The sequence below is a fragment of the Schistocerca serialis genome, chromosome 1 (genome assembly GCF_023864345.2).
Source record: "Schistocerca serialis cubense isolate TAMUIC-IGC-003099 chromosome 1, iqSchSeri2.2, whole genome shotgun sequence".
In the NCBI taxonomy this organism is placed as follows: Eukaryota; Metazoa; Arthropoda; class Insecta; order Orthoptera; family Acrididae; genus Schistocerca; species Schistocerca serialis.
In genome coordinates this window covers 1,138,213,916-1,138,234,976 of record NC_064638.1, presented here as the reverse complement: position 1 = coordinate 1,138,234,976, position 21,061 = coordinate 1,138,213,916, and the positions used below count along the sequence as shown (strand labels likewise).

The window sequence follows — 21,061 nt, the reverse complement described above, 5'->3', positions numbered from 1 at the left end:
TAAAGAGTGCCTGGTTTGTCGCTCTCCCCTCCTTCTTCCCGCCCTCTCTGTTCTTTTGGTAACAAAACCACCATGTTTAAATACTTTGGAAATCAGCGAAAAAGGCTTGACTTTCTGAGTAGTACTCTAGAGTCAATATTGCGTTTCCTTAATCTACTTCATCCATTGTCACTATTGTGCAATGTGAGATCTGCAATTAGACATCACAATATCATTGTCTCACATCATCGTTTACGTTCTTTATAAAGTGTTCAAACAAAGGTGTGCATCATCTCATGACAACCATAATTCATGGGTTTTTTTCTGAACACTCCAAGACAGGAAATCGTTGCCTACACCACCTGTGTAACAGAGGTTACAATAGAACGCAGTTTGTCTCAGACTCTGAATGGGACAATGCGGTTTGTGTACACTTTCAATTTGTCAACATGCCTCGTACTATCAGTTCAAGCTAACATCGTCACTTATGTGGCAAGAAGTCACCATGAGAATTTGCGTCGAAATGGCGGTTAGCTCTGACCGAAGGTTTATTTAAATGTAACGGCTTATATAAATATGCAGTTTATTCGTTTGTAAACGACGAATAAATTCCATTTTCGTTGTAATTTCTGATCTCGTTAATGAACTTCTCCTACATGTACCGCATGACCAGATCTATGATAAATGTTCAGTCTAGAACGAAGGAGATCCAGTGGAAACTAGAAGAGCAATGATGATAACGGCATGAAAGTAATCACAAAAAGTCAACAAATTACTGTATTTATATCCAGCAAATACGACGACGAGCAGACTGCATATTAGAAGACGAATATTTGCAGAAATACCTGGTCAGAGTCAGAAAATTGTAGTTTACGTGCGTACTATGTATAAAAGCGAAAGTTGTTACAAATCTGCTATAATTTAATGGCGATATCAAAAACCTACTTTTGATTAAAAAAAATAGAGCGAATTACAACGAAAATTAAAAGAAACTCAAAATACAACTGACAAACAAAAACTACACGAAATAAAATCGAGAGCAGGAGACATCTCTGACAGAAGTATTCAATGACTTCGAGCATTATTTTAAATGCTGACTTCTCCTAAAATCCCAAATTTTGTGGCCTAACATATACTCATTTAACTGGTTGGAGTTATGTTTCCAGTCGCTCATTGATTGCAGAAATACTGAAAATGCAATATGATAAGATGAAGCCTGAACTTCTAAATTGTGTTTTAAAATTTTTTGTGAAGAGGATTGTGGTGAATTCCGTGCTTTTGATTACTACACGGAAGCAATAATGGCAGCTAATCACCACTTTGAAAGAATTAATTTCACTCAGTAGAGATAAGGTCACTTGACTTCGTCACATTCATATTAGATTGTATGTTGATTAGAAGACAGAAGCGGCTTATCTGTTATTGGCTGTTCCACGTACTTTACCGTAGTTCTGAAAAATCGCACAGGCTCCTTTTTTCGTTTTTAAGAAACGTCGCAGCACAAATGTGATAAATTACGGGAGCTGGATGGGCTCTGCAAACTGTTACTGCGCAAAACACAGATCGCCATATTCAGTCACGAGATGAAAAAGTGGTTCAAATGGCTCTGAGCACTATGGGACTTAATATCTGAGGTCATCAGTCCCCTAGAGTTAGAACTACTTAAACCTAACTGACCTAAGGACATCACACACATCCATTCCCGAGGCAGGATTCGAACCTGCGACCATAGCAGTCACGCGGTTCCGGACTGAAGCGCCTAGAACCGCTCTGCCGCGGCGACCGCCCACGAGATACAGAAAACCGTATGTAGCTGTGGGCAGATTGATTAAATTGCATTTCAGCGTTTACCTTATTGTTTATTAGCCATACTCTATTCATGTATTTACTGATTTATCTCGATATCAAAACACTTTAACTGCAGGGTGAGCATTCTTTGTCCAAACGACAAGTGTTGCAAGCATGGGCGTACCCAGTTGGGAGGAGCCATTTCCTCTCCCCTGTAAAAAAGAAATTGTCTTCACATACCGAACCCAAATCCTGCTCCGCCACACAGACAGAAGTGTCATTTGTGTATGAGTTTGGAAAATGGGAACGTGTAATGGTTACCTATAAGTAGGAAGTGTACCCAGAGTCATATCTCATGATATCTCAAAATCATTTTCTCATTCATCGTGAAGTTAATGTAAGTTTCCCCCTCTCTTTCCATAATTCAGATTGAAACAATTTCGACCTTTCGAACATTGTTTGTTTTTCACTGTGGAAAAGGGGCTTTCAGATTCGGTCGTCATTCGGGGTTCCATAACCCTGCTAGACGATTATAGCATTCCGTCTTCAGGCCACAAGTGGCCCATCGGGACCATCCGACCGCCGTGTCATTCTCTGCTGAGGATGCGGATAGGAGGGGCGTGTGGTCAGCACACCGCTCTCCCGGTCGTTATGATGGTTGTCTCCGACCGGAGCCGCTACTATTCGGTCGAGTAGCTGCTCAATTGGCATCATGAGGCTGAGTGCACCCCGAAAAAGGCAACAGCACATGGCGGCCCGGATGGTCACCCATCCAAATGCCGGCCACGCCCGACAGCGCTTAACTTCGGTGATCTGACGGGAACCGGTGCATGCACTGCGGCAAGGCCGTTGCGCTAGACGATTGCTAAGGAACAAAGACAGTTTTGGACGGAATAATCACAGGCACTGATGGACAACGTAAAACACAGTACATACGTAATAGAGGTTAAATGGAATTATTACGATGAAAATTGGTACAGATCTGACAACATGGGAAAACAGAATTACAGATATATACAACCTTTGTGTTTGACACAGGTCAAGCTCCCAACATGAAGGTCGCTATCGGGCGCTCCGTAAGAAATATGCCCTCTTCGGGCACTAGTGCACATTTTGCACCTGTTGTTCTTGCTGGCTACCAAACTGCTGACGAGTCCTCGGGGGTTATTGTCCTACTCCTCTCTCAAGGCGGTTTTCGGTTCTTGCACTGTTCGGTGCTGGGGCGTTTGCTGAGAAACGCATCTGCCAAGAGCATCCCAGACATGCTCTGTAAGGTTTAGTTCCAGGAGTATGCAGGCCATTCCATACGTCCATTATCTTCACTTTCCAGTGTGTCCGACATCTCAGCTGTATTGTGTGGGTGGAGATTGTCGTCCATAAACAGAATGTCGGAACCTACCGCTTCCATAAACAAACGGATTTGATCTAGAATATCTCCTTGAAATACCGCTATATTCTGTCGGTAGCTCGTACAAAGATATGTGGCGGTGTTCGGCCTTTGTGCACAAAGCCTGCCCACACCATAACGCTTAGGCTATACAGATGACGTTCATAAACACTGTGGAGTGCGAATTGCTCCCCTCTGTTTCCACAGTAACTGGAGCCGGAATCTCTTACCTGAGTTAAATGAGATTCGTCTGAGGACATCACTCTGCACCACTATTGCTGACCCCAAACAATATGTTCTCCACAAAACGAACTCTTCCTCGACGATGAAGTGGTTGAAGAGGGACGCATTTAAGGGGTTTACTAGCATACAAACCATCCTGCTTTAATCGCCATGAAATGTTACTGGCAGAGACACATTCATCAGGGCTGCGTATTTATATTCTTGCGATGTGGTAGTGCATCTATGACCACTGGCATTCTTTCGTACAGCATCTCCGCCTTCAGCACCCTTTTTTTAATCTCGAGATGACACATCTGGCCACACCCATTACTGTGGCCACAGTAGTGAGCCTTTGACTGGCTTCAAGTCGTCCAATTTCTCGTCCACGATCGTAAGCACTCAGATGAAGTCTTACAGACGTGTTGCCGTACCACACGGAATGACGCAATAATCGGTTCCCTAATAACCTTCGTCAGTCACCGTACTGCACGAATTGTCGAATGCATACTGAGCGGCCGTGCAGAGGCTTCGCTGCAGTTGGAATGTCCTGCCGTCTATATTTCCATCATAGGTCGGATGATAAGTAGCAGCTGCTGTTTGTGTGGTATCGATACCTACGATGCCACGGCGTAGGTGCAAGTTCGTAGGTTGGCACTACGACACCGACACCGACGACAGCGCCCTCTAGCCGGCGCTGTGCAGCTCTACGAGCGCCGCTGCAGATTCTACCCATTTGATTCCGAGGAGACGACCTAGCAACACTGTTTCTACTTCGTAGGGGGTCATTACTGACTTTGTTACTTCAATGATAGTTTGTCCTACTACTAGTAACCCTTACTGTTGATACCTGTACGGCTTCGCACCTGCGAACTCGTTTGTACGCAAATATAAGTAAAAGAGTTATCACTTACATGCAGTACAGCAGTACCTCCTTTTCCTGCTCCTACTCCCTTCCGACGTTCGGTCTACCCTTCAGTTTATAGGAGCAGACCCACGCGCCGCCTTCCAGGCGGGATACGAATGTTTGTTCCATAGTAACTGGCACTTGTTACTTAGCAATTATCAAGCAGTGTGTAAGGTGTCAGGCAAATCCAACACCTTCCATGAAAACCGTGACATGATAGCAAATCCGGCAGTACGAGTATGTCACATAACTCCAAATAAATCCTGACATTAAATTAACCAAAGTAATACGATCAACGAGTGAGCAAATAGAATACCACAGACTAACACAAGAACTCCTAAATGCATGCCATACCTTCCCACCGTGAAACAGATGCAGTTCCGAGGGGAGAAACGAAAACAGAAGACGAGAGCAGAATCGTGTAGGCTAGGAGACCCTACGATAAGGGACAGAGACCCACGTCGCCAGCTGACCGCCAAAACCACCCCCCAGCCCATGTTAAAAGATAGAGCCCTCCAGAAGAACAGTATAGATCTTACGATAACACTAAAAGGGCCACATCAGCTGCAAGTTTTAGCGTGAGACTTTTTCGCCTCTCTGTTACGTTGCAAACGTTAAAAACATTACCCCACCACGAAAAGTATAACGTTTCTCATTGGATAGACAGAATTTTGTACGCGGAGCTTAAGGTTAACATTGAGATCCTGATTGGTCAGTTGAAACGCAGCCAGATAGCTTTTTTTAAACCAACTTCGGAAAATTGCAGTAAGGAGAAGTTAGGAGAGAGTTGCTTCCGAGACGGCGAGCTGTGAGGAGCTGCGCCGCCCGCCGCCCCCTGACGCTGCCTAAACACTGACAGGGTAATGAACGCACGTGATGCCGCATTTTTGAGCATATAAGGCTTCACTCAGAACTGCAGAAGTCTCATCTGTTACGTCCCCGTTTTACGTAATACTAGCGTTGATCGTCAATTAAATCTCATGGTGTTCACATTTGATACGTAAGTAAAAATCTGAAACGCGATGATTTTTCTGTTATATACTTATTGAGAAGCCACATCAGCCACTGTAATTTACGACAAGTTAGATAAGTAATTAAAGATAATTGAGGGTCACTGTAGACCATTTTGATAGTTTTCTCTTTTATGAAACTTAACTTAAATCTAGTTTATAGATGTGATATGGCATAGGTCATCCTTCGATCCATTGTAGAACTTGGAAACCCACTCAGGGAATATTCGTTCACATTTTTGTTGAACGCAGTTGGTTTTTATCATCCTGTATTAAAATATTTCCTTTTATCAATAGTGCAATTTGTAAACAATGTTTTGTGAGTAGAATAACATTTCCAATGGTAAACTTAACTGCTTTTTCGACGTTATTTTACCAGCTAACTAAAAATAGGAAAGCCTTGAACCCCTTCTACTAAATTTAGTTTGTATTAAGATTCTTTTACAGGGAGTGCAGTGGAGCTGACGCTGAAATCATTAAGTATTTGATTATATCATCGCTAGTCTCACTGAACTCTTCTGAACTCTACATGTCATGTGAGGTCTGGCATCTCCTTACCAGCAACAGGTCCCAGGTTCAAACTAGTCAATTCCCTAAAAAACACGCAGAATGTTAGAAGTGCAGTATCAACCTTAAAAAGCGTATTTCAATTCATCGACACCTGATGTGCAATACAACTTCGAAATTCCTGAAATTTTACGAGTAACAGCTCAGAACGAAAGAGGAGATATGAGGGACCTTTCTGTGGGCCCCAGCCTATGTAGGTCTGGCTTACAATGACAAGGTGCTCCAGCTGGTGAAGGAAGCCAGTGCCTCTGGGCCTTCAGTGAACGTCAGTCTAAAACCCCATCATTTGATATTGTGTGGGAAACCGGCCAGTGGCAGATAACTGACGCTCTTAAATCTGGCTCCAAGCTACTATTCAACTCATAATTAGAAACTGTCCAAGCCTTCGAAAATTTCAGAAGAGCAGGAAACATAATCATGGTCCAGTTTCTTCCCATGTACACTGTATAGGTATCAAGGGTAACACTCTCTCTGGATATCAGAATAAGATGAAAAACATTCATTGTTTTCCAGTAAGAATCTTGTTAAAATGAAGTAGCCTCTTCATTAAGTCAGTTCTATTGTTTCATGAACATATCCAAACATATAAAGCCCTTTCCGATTTCAAACGTCACAGTAACGTGTTTTGTAAAATAAAGTGTATTATCAGTGATTACATAAGCTTTTATTCTCCCTCTATGTGTTTATGAAACTTTATTTTTTCATATTAGATTGTATGTTGATTAGAAACTCTTGAGTTTTTCAAGGAAAAAGATGCTCTCTTCTAGCTACAGTTGATGTCATTACAAGATTCTCTAGCTATGTGTGGTGTGGCACCCTTACCAGAGAGAACTGACAGTGGACATCGAGGAAGTGCAGGTCGTTTTGTATTATGCGAAACGAGGGGAGAGTGTCATGGATATCATACTCAGGTTCGGGTGACAATCATTACAATAAAGAATTTTTCGTTGCGAAGAGTTTTTTCACGACATCTCAATCTCCACCCTTCTCTTCTGAATGTGAAAATATTTTGTTGACGCCCACTTGCATTTGGAGAAATTATCATCGTAAGAAAGTAATAAAAATCAGAACTAGCACGGAAAGATACAAGTATTATTTCATCCCGCGCGTTGTGGAGCGGTAGGGAAATAGTGTGAATGTGGTTCGATGAACTTCTGCAAGATACTTAAGTTTGAATTGTAGAGTACTCGCGTTTTGTAGATGTTATGTCTCTATACGAATACTGTAAAAGAATTTCAAATTATTATTTGTGTTGTGATATTTTTTAATCAATTTGTTGGCAATATAGCTACATAAACCCTAGTCAGTTAAAAAAGGATTTAGTAGATTCTGCATTTTCGATTCGTAAAGAATGACTGTTTACAAACTGCCGGAACACATATGAAACTGACTGATAACCCCATAGAAGATAGAAGCTGTCAGATATCTTTAGTGGGAAGAAATCGCCAGGACCTATTCTGACATCTGAAGTCCCTCGAGAAAGTGCTGCAGGAGTGTTATAATCACGACATGTTCGAATAAATTTCAGATAAAGTCTGTAATTCTTCGTTCATGTAGGGCGCTGTAACATACTGACGTGTATCAGCAGAATATTGTTGAAACTTTGAGATTAATATAAGGAATTGTAATGCAGTGCGCATGATCCGATGAAAAGATTATGTTACGGGTGAGTTCACTACCGAACATACAACAAATCATTAGAACCAATCACGGAACTCAAACGTATTGCGAGTGCCGTTCAGAGCGGCTTATTTATTTATGCGCTTATTTCACCTGACAAGAGCCTTCAGACCCTTTCTTGTATTTTATAGAGAAATAACTTTCATAACTATTTAGTCACTTACTTTTGTTCTGAAAGATGTCCACTACTCAACAACATACATTTTCAATAACATGTCAGCAGTTATAAAAAGTTTAACTAATGATAGAGCACAGTTTGAGAAGAGTCTAAAGTATTTATTGGTGGCCAGCTCCTTCTACTCGATTGGTGAATTTCTTGGCAGAACCGATTGATGCATGTATGTTATTATCAATATCACATAATATGAATACTGCGTACAATCTGACTTCTGTACAAATTTTGTGCAGTAATGCGACCATTGTAAACTAGTGCTGTAAGATGTTTTTTTTTCTTTTATTTTATTTGATGATGGGTGGCTACAATAGCCTAAGGATCATCGTATGCACTTAAGTGTATTGAATATTTGCTCACCAGTTTTATAACCTTTCAAATTTAAATATGCTTAAGTCTTTTGTTTGCCTACTTCACATCCGCAAGGTACATTACCATATCTGATCTTATTTTATAAACATTTATGAGATATTCTTGTTTCCTGACATTTTCCACATCACAGAGGATATCCTCATTTGGAACGAAAAATACATCTAAACTAATCAGACGTCCTTAGCGAACCAACAAAACAAATTATGCAGAACATGAGCCACGTATGTTGACAATAACTAATATATGGAATTTCAGAAATAGCAGTCTTATTAACACAGTGAGTGGCCAGAAGTAATTCTTGATGGACCATTACTGGATGGTCTACACTTCAAATACCTGGGTGTAGCAATTTGTAGCGATATGGAATGGAATTACCACATAGGGTCGGTCGCAAGTAAAGCAGGTGGCAGACTTCACCAAAATAGTTTATAAATGCTGACGTCTTATTGTCAGTTGGCAAGTTTCTATACAAGAGGCATATTCCACTCTGGTAGTGATACTGAAGTTTCTCTGTGACGCGGTTACAAATATTTCGTCAATAATTCATGGTCGTATGTACACGTCAAAATAAGCGGTTTCTATCATCTTGCTTAAATCAAACAGTGTTAAAATGCTGGCTTCAGATCTGTCCATGGCATATTTGATATCATCGCTAACTTTGACAAAAGCAGTTATTGTGCCATGCTGTTTTCTGAAGCCTGACTGACATTTATCGCCGACGTCTTAGGTTTTCAGGTAGTACGTTGGCTGTTTATAAACAACGTGCTCCTAGGCTTGAACTAATGCAGCTAATATACTGATCCGCCTACTGTTGTCTGGTGATTTTATGTTATAATTCAACAAGCTCGAAAAAGCACAAAATAGAATGAGGCGAGTCGCTGGGATTTTGTTTACAGTAGGTAGAACATCACAGAGACAAAAGCTCCAGTGGGAGACGCGAGATAAAGACGTCTTTCACGAAAATGATGGGTTGTAAAATTCTAAGCACCCAGTTTATGGGAGGAGTAAATTAATGTGTTCCTACATTAACATTTCACGTAGCGACAACGAAGGTAAAATACTCGAAATTAAGTCTCGAAATCATGAGAGACATTACTTCTTTTCTCGTGGACATTTGTAAGTAAAGTGGGAGAGGAGAGTAACAAAATTACTGCACTGCACAGCCTTCGCCACAGACGGTAGATCGCGTGCTGAGTGTTATACGCCAAAAAATCTTAAAAGACCTACATTCATTGTTGTTACGACGGCTGAAGAGCGTTTACACTTTCCTTTCACGATTGGGTAGCAAACGTCCTCACGAAATTAATGCTTGTTGACATTCCTTTTATACTGATGGGCCAAAACATTATGAACACCTGTTTAATAGGCAACGATTTTCCGTGGCATGGATTCGAAAAGTCCTTGATAGACTTCTGGAGCTAATGGCACCAGACGTCTAGGCACAGGTTATGTAGTTCCCGTAAATAACGGGCCAATGGTTTGTGGGCGCTGAGCCGCCGCCCGATATTGTCCCAAAAAGGTCCTTTAAGGTTCCTGGTGGCCAAGGCATCAACGTATATTCACTATCATGTTTCTCAAAGCACTGTACACGATTATGGCCTCATGACATGGACAGTTATCCTGTTGGAAGATGGCCCTACTGGCGTGGAAGACATCAAGCATGAAAGGACACAGGTGGTCCGCAGTAATGTTAACGTAATCCACAGCTGACGTGCTGTCTTCGTTACTACAGTAGGTCCGATGGAAGACCTGGTGGATGTCCTAACACCAAAACATTGCCTGCGTTGGTCAGCGTCGGTGACGCAATTATGTTTCGAGCAGCTGAAGGTTTGGATGGCGGTGTATCCTGACACGCCCATCGACATGGCGTATCAAAAAACGTGATTCGTCTGACCATGTTCCCATTGATCCAAGAACCAATCGCGATGATCCCGTACCCACTGCAATCGTAATTGACGATACCATTGGCCCAACATGAGAACTGGTGGGGCTCGTCTGGTGCAGAGCCCCATGTTGAAGAATGTGCGCTGAAGGCTTTACATGTGGAAAAGTGGTCAAGTCGCGCGCTCAACGACGCGCGCACTGTCTCTTCGTGAGCGTAAGGCAGTAGCGATCCTTGAGACATTTATGTGGCAAACGGACATTGTACAAAAAATGGCTCTAAGCACCATTGGACCTAACATCTGAGGTCATCAGTCCCTATTGTACGTAAACATGTGTAAATGTAAGGATGTGACAGATTGGTGACAGGATTGGGGCAATCATGTCTGGCCGTGCCCTTGGCCATACGGAGTAAAGCTGCTGGAACTGTTTGTGTTTCACAGCGGGCTGTTCAACGTTTCAACAAATAGTGGTATAACACACGTGGTCACGAAATACGACAGAATTGTGGTAATAAAGAGAGCCTGAGTGAGGAGGACCGGAGATCGTTTCACAGCTTGTCAATTAAAACCGTTTCCAAACCCGACAGTAATTGCTGCAGGAAGTGAGGGAAGACCCATCTGAACGCGTTAGCGAGAGAAAATTGCGACGGGAAATGAATGCAATGAACATTTGGAGTCTGTCACCTCGCAAGAGGTAATTGCTCACACAGGTATATAAAGACAACAGCAAAGTTCAGTGGGCCGGAAGAGTACGTGACTCGTTTTCTGATCACTCCACCACCCTATTACATCTCAAATGACCTGCTAAATCATTTAATTTAAACACCCCAGATAACCTGGAGGGATACGTTGGAACAGCGGGTAAAACGCCGACACCAGCACCCTCGCAATTGGTGGAACTGAATGATCAGTTCCTCAGCGAGTGGCTTAACTTGTAAGCGACTTGCCTGCACAAACTTGTGGACTCACTTCCAGACGGTCTTCAAGTCCAGGGGCGTAATTACACGGTATTAAATGATGCTTGTAATGATTTCTCTAGCGTGACTAACTTTTTTTCCAAGGAGCTTATGACTGCCTATATTAGTCTGTACTAGCTGTATGTTACTAGTCTTGGTTATATCTTCAGGGTTCTGAATTGCTATATCTAGGGGGCTGAATAAAATTCTTAGTTCGCAAAAATATTCTTGAAATTCTATAAACAAATTGTGACGAGATGTTCTAATTTCACAAGCGACCCCCAGTTTCAGTCTTGCAGTATTTGTCCTACACACTTACTCTAGTCATCCAGGCCTGTAATTATTTCGCTTTAGACCTTTTTTTTAAATGTTGTGGTTCATGTGAACCTGGTCTTATAGTCTTGAGTAGCATTCAAGTACCATTATACGCAGTGCAATTTGCCGTTAAGCAATCGATTTCCTAAACTTCAATCATCCCGTGACTAAGACCAGAAGATCTACGTGCCACATTGTATTTTACAAATACACGAAAAGATTTTTCTCCAGACACATCACAAGGAAAGTCTTTCGGGAAAAGTTCCCCCCATATTCTACTATTAAGACATCGTACGCCAAGGTGCAATAAGTGATATTTCCTAGTGTCTTGATTTGGGCTACATTCCTGTTCTGTCTTTAGTTACCTCATTGCCAACAGGACGTTATACACTAACCTTCTTTCTGAAACCCTGTGTAAGATGTATTATCCTAACACAACTACAAGATCAAAAATGTTCAAATATGTGTGAAGTCTTATGGAACTTAACTGCTAAGGTTATCAGTCCCTAAGCTTACACACTGCTTAACCTAAATTATCCTAAGGACAAATACACACACCCATGCCCGAGGGAGGACTCGAACCTCCGCCGGAACCAGCCGCACAGTCCATGACTGCAGCGCCCAAGACCGCTCGGCTAATCCCGCGCGGCAACTAAAAGATCACTCTACCCCTTTCAGCAGGTAGCCGTCATTGTTATATAGCCTGAAGGCGCTTGATTTGTTTTATCTACTGTTTCCTACTTGCAGTCGCAATTAACAACATTCGCGAAACACCAGACCCTCACATTGTGAATTACTTTCAACCTCCCCTCAAACCACAAGTGTTTGAACCGTTTCCTGTGCTGCAATCACTAGACTGTTGAATAACTTGCACTGAAATTTTAGAGAAGTTTCAAATTTCCTCTGTTTCCAAAGTTACCTAACGACATATGTCTTACAATAACATTATCTCCCCCTTAATTTTCGCAGTCAGTATACACGTTAATCTGCAGTCTACATGTTTTAACTCTTCCTCTCTCCCCTTCTCCTTTATTTATTTTTCGCTTTTATCGTTCTACTTCTCGTTTGCGCTATACTGGGTGTTTCCGTAAGAGGATGCAAAAATTTAACAGACCGTAGAGGATGCTCCACTGAACATTTTGAAGTATGGAATGTGCAGTCGGAGAAGCCAGCTTAAGGAGATAATGGGAATAAAATCACATTTCTGTATACTTTTTTATTTGCATCAGTTACAGTTAACTGCAAATACCATCACTGAGGCAATGAATGTACCACTTGTACTCTGTCTTACAAATTGTGCTGAATCCGAAGGCCGTCACCCTCAGTGCATGCATGACATCGGCGAACAAGATTCTGACGTACTCTGACCAATATACCTGGTGTTTTTCGAATCACATCACAGGCAGCTACAATTCTGGCAACTAATTCCATCTCTGTATCCACTGGGGTCTCAACGTAAGTGGCTTTAGATATTTCCATAGGAAATAACGAAGGTCTTTAGATAGTCCCATAGGAAATAACGAAGGGTATTCAGGTCGCGTGACCTCGCAGGCTATGGAATAGGACCTTTCCTTCCAATCCATCGCCGGCCGAGGTGGCCGAGCGGTTCTAGGCGCTACAGTCTGGAACCGCGCGACCGCTACGGTCGCAGGTTCGAATCCTACCTCGGGCATGGATGTGTGTGATGTCCTTAGGTTAGTGTTGGTATAAGTAGTTCTAAGTTCAAGGGGGCTAATGACCTCAGATGTTAAGTCCCATAGTGCTCAGAGCCAATCAATCCAGCGACCAGGAAATATAACACTGAGATGGTTGCGGGCATCCACACTGAAGTGAGGAGGTGCACCGTCTTATCGTATCCACATCGTCTCACGAACTACCAAGTGAACGTTCTCCAACAACTCAGGTAGAACTCTTTGCACGAACCTCAAGTATAGGTGGCCATTCAGACGGCCAGGTAGAAGATATGGCCCAATGAGAATGTCGCCAGCAATGCAGGCCCACATATTCAAAGCAAAACCTACATGATGGTGTGACTACTACAGCGTGAGGGTTTTCCTCACCCACACATGGCTATTCCTCCTATTTGAAATACCGTCACGATCAAGTAAGGCTTCGTCAGCAAACAGCACAACGTGGTGGAAATCTATCCGATCAATCCATTGTTGGAGCAACCACTGACCCACTGCGACCCTTGGTACAAAGTCAGTCATAAGCATTACATGGACTTGTTGTGGGAGATATGAGTGTAATAGTTGTTCGTGGAGCACTCGCCACCCGCTAGTATGTGCAGCGTCCATTTCACGAACAATACGACGAGTACTTGTAGTGGGATCCGCTGCAACACGCTCCAGCACCTCCTCTTCCAAATCAGGTGGGCAAGTGGCCCTCATGTTGCCAGGTCCCTCGTTTCTTTTTTCCAATGATCCAGTCTCCCGCATTCGTCGACTGAGAGAAATAAACACTCGTCGGAACGGATAATGCAAGTTACGAAATCTTTCTCTGTACAGCCTTTCAGCAGCGAGACCATTGCAACGTACTTCCCCATACACAAGTGTATGTCAGTGCGAAACTGTACCGGTACTGCTCCATCGTACAGTACTGTACGTCTATGAACAGCACTAAGTAATGAATGGGTCTGTCGTTGATTCATAGCACGTTCTGTCCTGGGACAATGTAAATACGATTCAACAGAGCCACTTTATGGACAAGTAAAGTTAAGCAAAACCTGCTTTTCGACTTCCTAGTAATCAGGCTCGTCCTCCTTGTTCCCCTGCAGTCAATAAAGAACGTGTAAGTAAATAAACAGCAAAGTACGTGTAAACTTGTACGCATGTTAGTAGAAAACTGTAATGCTAGACAAAGCTGTAGACAAGTTTACTTCCATATCTGCTTCAGCTGGCTTCTCTGACCCCAGGTTCCCTACCTCAACTTGTCCAGTTGAGCATTCTCTGTGTCCTCTTACATTTTTTGCACGCTCTTACGGGAACACCCTGTAGTTATTATAGTCATTAGTTATTATACGGTGCCGGCCGGGGTGGCCGAAGGGTTCTAGGCGCTTCAGTCTGGAACCGCGCGGCCGCTACGGGTGCAGGTTCGAATCCTGCCTCGGGCATGGATGTGTGTGTTGTCCTAGGTTAGTTAGGTTTAAGTAGTTCTACGTTCTAGCGGACTGATGACCTCAGATGTTAAGTCCTATAGTGCTCAGAGCCATTTTATTATAGGGCAGCTTGCAGAATAATGAGCTAAAAGCTGCGTTTCAACTCCTTTTCTTCTTTTCCTTGTCCTCCCTTTTTTCACTTATTATATTGTACTTGTACGTTTATACTGCATTAGAGTTATCATAAAATTAGGTGTTTTAACACAGCATCACGGCTTAAATATCCTCTCATGAAATTTGTTGTAATTAATCCATGTAACTTGAAGAGATAATTATGTCAGTGAAAACCTGGTGGAAAAATTACCTTCGCTAAAATTTTCTTTTCTTCAGAAAGTCGGGGAATGCTGCTACAAAAATCTGTAATGACCTCTTATTTAATGATATAAAATGCTTGGCAGACAGCAAAGCTAAATTTGAAAGCCAGGTAAAAAAAACTTTCTTCTGGCAACTCCTATTCCACAGTACAGTTTTTATTTAGAAATTTGTAGCTACTATAGCGCGAAAGTCTTAAATAAATGCTGTTATTAAACGGAACATTCTTATTTGTTATGTGAATTTATCTGTTAGTGGATAGCATTCAGACACAGTCAAATATAAATTTATTTAATATCCTGGAAACTGACTCGTTTCACGTCATTACATTATATTTTACAACAGCTCCAGATGTAACTCATAATTAACAAAGTTAGTTAACCTTCAGCTTGGCTTTCACAACTTGCAGCCTGTGTCTAAGGAAATCACTGTCATATGGGGTACCCAACGCAATCGAGTTGGTTTCTCAGTTCGGTGAACGCACCACGGCGTCTTGGATGGAGAATCGTCGACAGATATAGAAGTAACTTCAGGCGCGGCATGGGAAAGTATTTTGGGAACTTTGCTGTTCATGTTGTATATTAATGACTTGTCAGGTAATATTAATAGTAACATCAGACTTCGTAGATGATTCTGCTACCATTAATAAAGTACTGCCTAAAAATAGAAAACTGCACAAATTGCAGACAGATCTCGGCAAGACTTCAAAGTGAGGCAAAAATTGGCAGTTTGTGTTCTGGCACGTAAAATTGTGCGCTTCACAAAACGAAAAAACTTAATATACTATAACTACAATATCAATGAGACACAGCTGGAATCTGACAACTTACACAAATAATTCCGTGTAAGAATTCTTAGGGATATGAAATGGAACGATTACATAGTCTTAGGTTGAAAATGTGGCACACTCCGGTTCATTGATATGATTTAGGTGAGAACGAAATTAGTTAAAAAAAAGAAAAAAATCTTACGAACCCCGCAAACGATCTATCCTATAATAGTATGGGACCCGTACCAGATAGTACTAAAAGGGGATATTGAATGTGTGCAGAGAAGAGCAGCACGAATGGTCAAATGTTGGTTCGACCCACAAAAGAAAGCCTATTTGCAAAGTTTCTAGAAACAGTATTAATTGATGAATCTAGGAATACACCGTGATCATCTACATATCGTTCCTGGAGTGACCGAGAAGGTTACTTACGACGCGATCAGAGGCATTTAAACAGCTTTACATCCCGCGCTCCACACGGGAGTTTAATGGGAAGAAAACGTAAGCGATACAGTGGGTGGTACCCTCCGTCACGCACTTCAAAGACATTTGCCGAGTGTAGATGTAGTTGCTACGTCCATAAACTGCCATGGGTTCCCTCCTGAATCACTTTTACGTTGCTAAACACTCGTCGCCTGCTCGGACGCTTGGGGTACTTACTGTGTGTGCTGAGCTCCGGCTGCTGTTCCGTCGTGGCCATGGCGGCGGACTGACAGACCGCATCAGCTGATTGTGCTCTCTCTGTAAACCCCCACCCAAGCTGCCGCTCGGATACGCCAGCCGCTATCGCCAGCGGACCGCGACGAGCAGTCGTGCTTCGCGGTTAGCGAGACACAGATCTCAACACGGCACAGCAGCTGCGTGCGGATTGTATTGCGAATACACAGAAAGAAGGATCCTTTATTGTACGATTATATGATAGCGGAACAAACACTAATAGCAGTTACTTCTGTAAAATATCTGGAGGTATGCGTACGGAACGATTTGAAGTGGAATGATCATATAAAATTAATTGTTGGTAAGGCGGGTGCCAGGTTGAGATTCATTGGGAGAGTCCTTAGAAAATGTAGACCATCAACAAAGGAGGTGGCTTACAAAACACTCGTTCGACCTATACTTGAGTATTGCTCATCAGTGTGGGATCCGTACTAGGTCGGGTACACAGAGGAGATAGTGAAGATCCAAAGAAGAGCGGCGCGTTTCGTCACAGGGTTATTTGGTAAGCGTGATAGCGTTACGGAGATGTTTAGCAAACTCAAGTGGCAGACTCTGCAAGAGAGGCGCTCTGCATCGCGGTGTAGCTTTGCTGTCCAGGTTCCGAGAGGGTGCGTTTCTGGATGAGGTATCCAATGTATTGCTTCCCCCTACTTATACCTCCCGAGGAGATCACGAATGTAAAATTAGAGAGATTCGAGCGCGCACGGAGGCTTTGCGGCAGTCGTTCTTCCCGCGAACCATACGCGACTGGAACATGAAATGGAGGTAATGACAGTGGCACGTAAAGTGCCCTCCGCCACACACCGTTGGGTGGCTTGCGGAGTATAAATGTAGATGTAGTAGATGTAGATTGTGATTACGGGTCCTCCACTCAAGTTGTTGTTGTTGTTCTTCTTCTTCTTCTTCACTTCAAGGAGTAGGCCAATAGCCTGTTGCGTCTTCGCAAAAGCCACCTTTCCCTTGTCTTTATACCTCTTCTGCAGGTCTGACTAATCTTTCTGTTTACATCCTTTCAATATACTTCGTCCATTTTGTTATCTTGTGTTCTATTCTTTCATTCATGCAGAATATAATTCTTTTCACATTTCAAAATCCTTTATTCGCTCTATCAGAGTACACGATTTTACTTTCCTTGAATTTGCGTCGTTTGGTCTTTCTTAGTTGTTGTTCAGATCTCACTTCCGGAATTGAGCGTAGGTGTTGACCTTACTCTGTCATCTACATGGCTACTCTGCATATCACACTTAAGTGCCTGGCAGAGGGATCATCGAACCATCTTCACAATAATTCTCTATTATTCCAATCTCGAACAGGGCGCGGAAAAAACGAACACCTGTATCTTTCAGTGCGAGCTACGATTTCCTTTATTTCATTATGATGATAGTTTCTCCCTTTGTAGATCATCGTCGACAAAATATTCTCGCATTCGGAGGAGAAATTCGGCGACAAATTTCCTGTGAAGATCTCGCTTCAGCGAAAAACGCCTTTGTTTTAATGGTTTCGTCATGGACTGAGCGGCTGGTCCCGGCGGAGGTTCGAGTCCTCCCCCGGGCATGGGTGTGTGTGTGTGTGTGTGTGTTTGTCCTTAGGATATTTTAGGTTAAGTAGTGTGTAAGCTTAGGGACTGATGGCCTTAGCAGTTAAGTCCCATAAGATTTTACACACATTTGAACATTTAATGGTTTCCACCCCAAATCCTGTACCATGTCTGTGACACTGTCTCCCCTATTTATCGATAATACAAAACGTGTTGCCCTTCTTTGAACTTTCTCGACGTACTCCGTTAATCCTATCTGGTAAGGATCCAGACCGCATAGAAGTGCTCCAAAAGAGAAGGAACGAGGATAGTGTAGCTAGTCTCTAGTAGATCTGTTGCATCTTCTAAGTGTTCTGTCAATAAAACGCAGCCTTTGGTCCACCTTCTCCACAACATTTCTTATGTGTTCTTTCCAAATTAAGTTGTTCGTAATTGTAATTCCTAGGTATTCAGGTGAAGTTAAGGCCTTTAGATTTGATCGATTTATTACATAACCGAACTTTAACGGATTACTTTTAGCACTCATGTGGATGTTCTCACACACTTCTTTCAGCTAACAATTTTCGCACTGTATAGATATCTTATCAAAATCGTTTTGCAACTGGGTTTGACCTTCTGATGACTTTACTAATCGATAAACGACAGCGTCATCTACAAACCTGAAGCGGCTGCTCATATTGTCTCCTAAATCGTTTATATAGATAAGGAACAACAGAGGGTCTATAACACCACCTTGAGGAACGCCAGAAATCACTTCTGTTTTACCTGATGACTTTCCGTCAGTTAATACGAACTGTGTGACCTATCTGAGAAGAAGTCACGAATCCAATCGCATAACTAAGACAACATTCCATAAGCACGCAGATTGCTTAAGAGCCGCTTGCGAGGTACAGTGTCATAAACCTTCTGGAGATATAGAAATACGGAATCTATTTTAAACCTCTTTTCGTAGCACTCATCACTTTGTGTGAGTATAGCGCTAGCTGTGTTTCAGAAGAACGATGTTTTCTAAATCCGTGTTGACTGTGTGTCCATTCACTTTTCCCTTCGAGGTAATTCATAATGTTCAAAAATCCTGCTGCGTATCGACGTAAATGATATAGACCTATAATTTAGTGGATTACTCATATTGCCTTCTCGAATATTGGTGTGACCTGTGGAATTTCCAAGTCTTTGGGTTGTATATGATTATTAAGTATGGAGCTATTGCATCAGTATACTCTAAAAAGAACCTAATTGGTATACAGTCTGTACGAGAAGACTTTCCTTTATTAAATGACTGAAGTTGCTTCACAATTCCAAGGATATCTACCTCTACTCTGTGTTTCGTAACTTTGCTTTAGCATCACTGTCATTGATAGTATTTCCATTTATATCAGGTTTAGAGACGAAGTTTCATTGTGGAAAGAAGTATAAGCGTCTCGAGTTGAAGTCCACGCTAATCTTGGGGACTTTGCGTTCGTTTAAATTGTATAGTTACGTCTTCGTGTCTTTCTTGATTAATGTACTATGTATAGTGCCACATATCGTTTGAAACTTATTTAACTTTTTGGAGATATCATTATCATAGTCATAACTTAGATCACATCCTTACAGTTGAAAGTGAGATACCTGTTCAACTGATTTTCCGTTAAACATTCTTTTAGAACGTAATTGGTATTTCCTTTAAAAGCCGGAACTTTGGTTTTATCTGCTGGTATTTTCAAGTTATAGAGTTATCCGTTGAGCCCAAACGATATAGAGCAAGTTGTAATTCATCTTCCGTCTTTTGTAAAATTATTTGGTCATCAGAAAAGAATACAGTATTTAAGTGTGTGTTTCTCAGAATTAATTTTATTTCTGGAACAGCTTCTTGTTTCTATTGTCTAACAATGTCGTCAATATGTACATTAAATAAAATGGGTGAGCAACTGCATCCTTGTCATACTCTTCTGTCAACAGCTGTTGGTCCTATTCTCTCTTTCCCGTAGTAAGTAAAATTTCGTAATTTGAATACGAACTTTTTATCACTTGCATCAAATGTTTCGGACAATCTCGTCTTTCCATTATATTCCACAGCATGTACCTATCGACTCTGTCAAAGGCTTTTTCACAATCTACCAATGCAATTTGTGTTTTGAGGATATGTCCTCGTTTCTTTCCAGTCATCTGCCACACTACTGTGGTATTGTCAATGCATTATCGCCCTTATCTAAAACCGTTTTGTTCCTCTAGTTAGAGGGTGTCAGCTATTTTTTCTCCCCTTATTAATTATTCGTGCATACAATTTATATCCAGTGTTCAACAGTCTTATTTCTCTGTAGTTTTTTCTTATAAAAATAAAGGAGGAGGTGATTCTCAAATTTTTCGCATTTGAAAGACACTGACAGAAATGGAAAACGTTATACCATGCAGCACCTGCCGTTACTGATCAAATTTTGTGAAGATGTTCATCATATAAAGGGTGTTGCTGTGCGGTCCGAAGACAGGTTTGACAGAACCGCCTATCCGGCGCGGGCCTCTTCATTTCTACATAACTACCGCAACGTACATCCAATTGAACCTGCTGGATGCAGACAAGCTGTGGATTCGCCCTACAATTTTTACGCTCCACGTTTTCCCGCAGTGTGGCCGTGTTGGTTCTACAGCTACATCTACTACTACATGGATTCTGCGCAAGCCACCGTGCGGTGCGTGGCGGAGGGTACCCTACACCACTACTTGTCATTTCCTTTCCTGTTCCCCTCAGAAAGAGAGCGAGGGAAAAAGACCGTGTGTATACGTCCGTATGGGCCCCAAGTTCTCGTAAGTTATCTTCGTGGTCCTTACGCGCAATGTATGTTGGCGACAGAAGAATGGTTTGGCAGTGAGCTTCAAATGCCGATTCTCTAAATTTTCTCTCTAGCGTGTCTCGAAAAGAACGTCCCTTCCCTCCAGGGATTCCTATTTGAGTTCCCGAAGCATCTCCGTAACAGTTACGTGTAGTTCGAACCTACCGCTAACAAATCATGCAATCCACCTCTGAATTTCTTCGATGCCTTTCTTCAATCCGAACTTGTACGGATCACAAACACTCGAGCAACACTGAAGAATTGGTCGCACCAGCATCCTATATGCGGTCTCCTTTTCAGATGAACTACTTTTTTCTAATAAACCGAAGTCGACAATTCGCCTTCCCTAGTTCTCACATGTTCTTTCCACCTCATATCGCTTTGCACCTTTACGCCCAGATATTTAAACGACTTGACTCTGTCAAGCAAGTAATACTGTATCCGAACATTAACTTAAATTTTTTTCACATTTATGGCTAGCTGCTATCCGTCATACCAACAGGAAATTTTTTCCAAGTCGACTT

General features: G+C 42.1%; 1 protein-coding gene and 1 pseudogene across 1 annotated transcript in view; both read right to left on the bottom strand.

The window, feature by feature from the left end:
• The window catches only part of LOC126459482 (putative inorganic phosphate cotransporter), a 189,456-nt gene extending 173,270 nt beyond the window's left edge, over nucleotides 1-16,186 (bottom strand). The window contains exon 1 of the mRNA XM_050095863.1: nucleotides 16,134-16,186. Coding sequence (XP_049951820.1) covers nucleotides 16,134-16,173 — 40 coding nt within the window. The 5' untranslated portion in view covers nucleotides 16,174-16,186. The remainder of the gene's footprint in view (nucleotides 1-16,133) is intronic.
• LOC126427332 (5S ribosomal RNA) lies at nucleotides 2,504-2,621 on the bottom strand (annotated as a pseudogene).
• Nucleotides 16,187-21,061: the final 4,875 nt, after the last annotated feature.